General features: G+C 36.7%; 1 protein-coding gene across 4 annotated transcripts in view; it reads left to right on the forward strand.

Annotated features, from left to right (window-relative positions):
* LOC117326156 (collagen alpha-1(IX) chain-like) overlaps positions 1-4,812 on the forward strand; it is a 153,870-nt gene extending 149,058 nt beyond the window's left edge. For all 4 annotated transcript variants that reach the window (XM_033882791.1, XM_033882790.1, XM_033882793.1 and 1 more), the window contains 4 exons: positions 104-158; positions 432-533; positions 939-1,106; positions 1,353-4,812. In XM_033882791.1, the coding sequence (XP_033738682.1) occupies positions 104-158; positions 432-533; positions 939-1,106; positions 1,353-1,564 (537 nt within the window). In that variant the 3' untranslated portion in view covers positions 1,565-4,812. The remainder of the gene's footprint in view (positions 1-103; positions 159-431; positions 534-938; positions 1,107-1,352) is intronic.
* The last annotated feature ends 1,188 nt before the right edge of the window (positions 4,813-6,000 follow it).

Genomic DNA, 6,000 nt, shown 5'->3' on the forward strand with positions numbered 1-6,000 from the left:
GGTGTATGACCGAAGTTTTCTGTATATTTTATCCGATATAAGTGTACTAGAAAATAAAAGATGTGTGTGCAACTTGCTCATCCTTAGTTATGTTCTATTTCAGGGACGAAGTGTAAGCGACACAGAAGTTAAAGAGATTTGTTTCCAGATTCTTCGTGGTATGTATGACTATCAATCTATCTTCAGTAAAGTTACGTATTGGTTGTGGATATTTTGATTGATTAGTTGTTTGCACACATGCTTCAAATATTTGAATTCAAAATAGTGACAATGAGTGTAATGTTGTTGGGATGTTAATGGGAAAACAGTGTATAACTATGCATCTTCTCACAACAATCTTATATCTTAAAGTTTTCTTATTCAACGCACTCTTCTTTTCGCCATTTGCTTTTTTCCGGACATGTATTATAAAATGGTAAATGATGTTGTAGAAAATATGGAGGAGATAACAGCAGACTTGCGTGGACCTCCAGGTTTACCTGGTATCGGTACTCCAGGCAGACAAGGACCACCAGGCAGGAACGGCATTCAAGGTAGGTGATACATATGTAATGAAAGGAGGAGCTACATATTTGTCTAAATTAGGTGCTACATACGTAATTAAAGGGGGTGCTACATATGTAATTAAGAGTGGTGCTACATATGTAACAATATCATATCGCAACAATCTTGTTTCAGCTTTGGAAAATTAGAAATATGTTTCTTATTCACTATATTTTCTCCTCTTTCACGTTCTTTTCCTGTTGTTTATCAAAGAATAATGCAGCTAGGTTGGACTTTCACTTCCAAGCGATAATGCTATCCTGAGTCTTATGAGCACCGTATGCAGTACATATAGTCTAAGGTGTTACTATGACTCAAACGCAGACAAGTTCAAGCAAGCAGTTCGTTAGAACTGACATAAGTATGAAACTGATTGTGAGGTAAATTCTCCTCAGGTGAGCGTGGACCACAAGGAGGGTCGGGAGAGCGAGGAATGATGGGCGTACCTGGACTGCCGGGAGCCCAGGGTCCACTCGGTTCCATGGGCGAGAAAGGACCGAAGGGAGACAGGGGTAACACAGGGAAAGGACAGAGGGGTCGTCAAGGGGAACCTGGGCCTCCAGGTTAGTATATATGAAGAAAAATGTTGCAACCTTGCGTTTTCGTATTTTGTGTGTTTAAGAAATCATAAGATATTCAGCATTTTGGCGCAAATGGTATTGTTCTATTGTCTTATGATGCATGTTTCAACATTTCAATTTATTTTCAGATTAAATATCGCCTAACAATCTACTTTACCATGTATTTTTATGTTTCTGATCAAATGTTTTTGTACTGTGTTCTGACATATCTTTTATGCAACTTTTCAGGCCCACCGGGTCCCACAGGAGAAGGAATCCAAGGTAGACCTGGAGATCGTGGACCACCAGGTGTTTCTGGCATGCACGGTCGCCGAGGTTTGGCCGGGCCTCCGGGTCCCCCGGGATACTGCGAGTTCTGTAACTTTGCCGCTGGCACAGGATCCCAGCAGGGCCCGGAGTACATGACACTTGGTCAGGCCAATGGTATCAAGGGACCTTAGGAAAATCTCAATCAGTGACGATAATCTTGTGATATCACCTGTAGTTTCATTACCATCAAAACACCTTGACCATCCGTATCGCTTCCATTCTGTCATCCCAATTCTCTTTAATACCTCACGCCAGTGCCTTTCCTTTTAAATAGTCCCAAAACAAAGCATAATATTTATCTTTTATAACTTCATTATAGCTTATAGAATCTATCGTGTTGGTATTGCTATGTTATACATATATATCATTCTTTAGCATTTCCCCTTTTCCGTTCTTAGCTTTTCCGCAACCTCCCTTCTCTCATTTATCATTCATGTATGCAAGATTGTATGTGTATTCATGCTCCGCATTTCCAAGTGTATCCCTTAAGCAGAACGTCATGATTGCTGTGTGACGGGAGATCTGTACAGCTTCATTTGTTTCGTTTTTGCCTCAATACCGTTTGTTTATTTCGCCTCCATTCAGTTCTATTTTGCCTGTGCCATTTTTATTATTATTTTCCTTGTTTTGTTTTGTTCTTTCCCGGTTGTTGTGTTGACGTTGTGCTTTTACATATACCTAAGAACATAAAAGAACTGTATGAATGCACTACTCCCAATTATGTATGCAAAGTAGTTGTATTAGTGATTTTATACATTGCCATGCCTAAGCTCCGCCCAAATGGATGCATAAGCCCCTCCCACTTGGACACCTTAGCTCCTCCCAGGTCGATGGTGGCACCCATGGAAGCCTGAAATACTTTGTTTCAATGTAACATGCTTTTTATTGAAATAAAACCAGGTAATACTAACACTCACACTTAATTAACGTCTATCTTGAAAATACAATGACTTTTTTTCAAATTACATATGTAACAATCTAATTATCGCATATAAACTTTTTTTTCTTTTTTTTTTATAAATAACTCCTATCAAATTTTTTTTGTCTAAAATAACAATTTGAATACGATATTATAAGGAAAACAAGCTTAAAGCCTAAGCATCCCTTTCTGCTAGTTGTTTATAGTGCTGACACTTTTGCAGCTAATCAAGGGGTAACTGCTGAAGTGTGTTCGTTCCTTTTTCTTTGAAAATGATATCGAAGGCCAGTATTGCATTGAAAACAGATTTGCATGTATGATCATTTTCGAAATGTATTGCACACGTGATGTATCATTTAGAGGTCACCTAAAAACCACAAGAACGAGGTCAGAGATGTTACACCACGTTCTAGTTTTCATATACAGCATGGAAACAAATGACGACGACGAAAAAAAATGCTTACAATTGCATGTCTGTAAATCTGATTTTACTCTTTAATTTTTTTATAATTTTTTTTTATTAAAAATATTAATTTTCGTCAAAAAACACAGTATATATATTTATTCACTCAGGGAAACTCGTCTGATATTGACAATCACTTTCACTCTATTTTTCTCCGGGTGAGGTGCACTCTTCAATACTCTTAACATCACGACACTCTAAGGCTTGTTAACGAATTTGTGCGTGGAAATTAAATTTTGCATGTTGAATGCCTTACGATAATATCAATGTGTACTAAATGCTAGCGTTCTATTTGCCTTTATGATTATGCTTGTATTTCCTTCCTTTCACCAATAGTGGCTAACACATTTCACATTCTCTTTACCTCCGCTACTAACCTTCACTTTGGTGGTGATGACACACTCACTCCTCACACTACAGGCTTACCTGGTTGGGGTGTTGTTGAGGTTCCTAGGGGTATCAAACCTTGCCGATCTTTCTGTTTTCTCTTTGTGAAATCCCGTGATATCGCGAGAGGAACCCCGGTACTCCCAAAAACAATGGCGGAACAAGACTTTCTTATATTCGGTGCAGAAAATGAAACTTTCTTATCGTTTTGTGATGGAGGGATTGACATTTCTTATAAGGTTGTGACTTGTCGGAATGTCCATTTTTTCGACACTTTATGAGTTTTTGTTTTTTTTGTTTTTTGGAAAGGCGGAAATAGAACAGTTCTGCAAAAGTGCCTTCTGTCAGAGCGATATATCTCTGAATACACTCTTCTTTCTATCTCATACGTCCATCCTAGCTGTTGAAGCTGATCATCTTGAGACAAAGTCCACCTCGAGACAGTTTCATTGTCCATGTCTGTACATTCTCATTGATGTGTGTGTCCGTGTGTTGTGTGATTCGTCGGTACCTTATCTGCGTGTATGCCTTGAACAATTGAGAAATTGGATTATAAATATTTGATATAGCAGATCTGATTCATGGTACGTTGTGCTAGAGAAAAATAGTGGAAGTTCCAGGTGACTTGTCGCGTAGCAGGTAATATATTGTGTAAGCAATATCTTACTTGCTGTGTGAATTAAGTTCCGTGGCACTTACACGCGTTGTATCTAACATGGCATTGTGCAAGTAATGAATTAATTGACGATACTGAAGATGAAATGATTCCTGAATTGTAGCAAACAGTAGGCATCATCAATTGTTTTTCTTGTTTGATTTTAATTTTGGAATATATTCTTTAGCCATTTGGTTCCATTACACAACTCTGATTTCCTTTGACGGAGATCTTGATATCTATTTTGGATATTTTTCCTTCAAAAGAAATTAGTCAGGTTTTGGTTGCTACGACTGAAAAAACAATGCAGTAGCAAATGACGCCTCAGGTCTCAAGTAGATTGTAAAATTGGGATGAACCAGTTTATAAATGCAATCATTCTTGAACCAAAAGATGATTTAAGTCTGACTGAAGATTCCCATTTAACCAAAAATGTGAAAGGTAATATATGTTGGGGATAAACGATATACTGTAGGTCAGTTTTTAATGACAGCATAACTTATCTGTAAAGCGTCTATGTGATTATGACGTAATAGTTACTTATCGCTTAAATGTACGTAAATAATCAATGATATGAAAGTTGTATATATACTATTTAAAAAAATATTCATTAAGTTTATGTTCATAGGATTTAACCGTAAATGTCTCTCATATTATATGTAGTCTTTCAACGTGGTGTTTAAATCACATGAACCATTTCATGACATGAACCAGCTAGAATCCAAAAACATATACTTGTTAAATAATGTTTAGCATAAGGACACTAATCGGTCATTCAAAAATGTGTAAATATTATTTAAAAGAATTGATTTTGTAGTAACTAGATTTTAGAATATTAGCTATAGCATTGTTTCTGCGTTTGTCAACTTTTAACAGTAAATGATATTAAAGTGAAAGTGTTTAACAACTTTTGCTTGAGAAATTTTGTATAACAAAATGAATGTGCTTTTTCTTACATTTGAGTTTGTGTTATTTATATTTGCGTAAAACTTCAACTCTGAAATCATCAATGATTATTTTTGATGAGTGTTCATAACATATACAGATGCTATGTAGGATCTTATACGAGTGTTAAATGTTATATTGAATTTATTGAAGTTCAATAATTCCGTTTTGGATTCGCACGAGTGAAATATTATGTTCCAAAGAGCCGCAAAGCTTGGTATGAAAATCACATTTCTTGTCGTCAGATGGAACAAAATGATGTATGCGTGGTCGAAAATGAGATTTTCATATCAAATTTAAATACTCTGGAAACAAAAGAAGAAAAGTTTACATGGAATCAATGGTAAGATCGTCAAAAGCAACAGGCACAACAAGGGCACTTGTTGATATTATCAATTTTCGAGATGCAACCCAAAAAGTCTTCCAAATAGTAAACTTTGTATTTCTTACTTCTTATTGTTTCCATGGTAACAGAGAAAAAAAAATCGCCAATAGCAAAAGGCACAACTAGGGCACAAGCCTAATATGTGTACAAAGTATGGTCCGGAAAAGCTCTGCGGGTAGACTGGCTGACGAACGGACTGACGGATAGAGCCCAATTACGGTGATGTGCAGACGAGAGGAAAATCATCAATGAAAGAGCAAATAACGCATTTTTAAAAAAATAGAAAAGTATTGTAGTTGATTTAAGTTTACACCGTGATCTTTTCTCAAATAATTGCTTGGTTAAACACCGAGTGCTACTGTTCTACCACAGGGGCATGTCTAGTATTATATTAAAAAAATATCCAGAATACCTATATTAAGAGTCTTAATATATAAGCATTCTGGCTATTTTTAATATAAGACTAGATATGCCCCTGTGGTTCTACTATCATGACTCGGGGCCTCTTGGGTAAAGAAGGGGTCATATGAAGGACAAGTTTGACACTGGACAGACGACTGACGCCGTGCCTTGCCAGAACTAGCAAAGCAGACCAATGGGAATCTACATACATGTGTACAAGTGTAACATTTGAGAAAAGTCGATCCAGCAGCAGTCGAAATCCGAGTTAGTTTCAGTCTTTGGAAGACTAAAAGCCCAACATGCAAAACGATGGACCAAAGAAAATCTACACATGTAAATTTGGAAAGATCCTTTCAGCACTCCTCAAGAAATAGCTATAGTAACAAGAAAAGATGTGCGATTTAAAAAGAC

This window comes from Pecten maximus, chromosome 4 (assembly GCF_902652985.1).
Source record: "Pecten maximus chromosome 4, xPecMax1.1, whole genome shotgun sequence".
Taxonomy (NCBI): domain Eukaryota; kingdom Metazoa; phylum Mollusca; class Bivalvia; order Pectinida; family Pectinidae; genus Pecten; species Pecten maximus.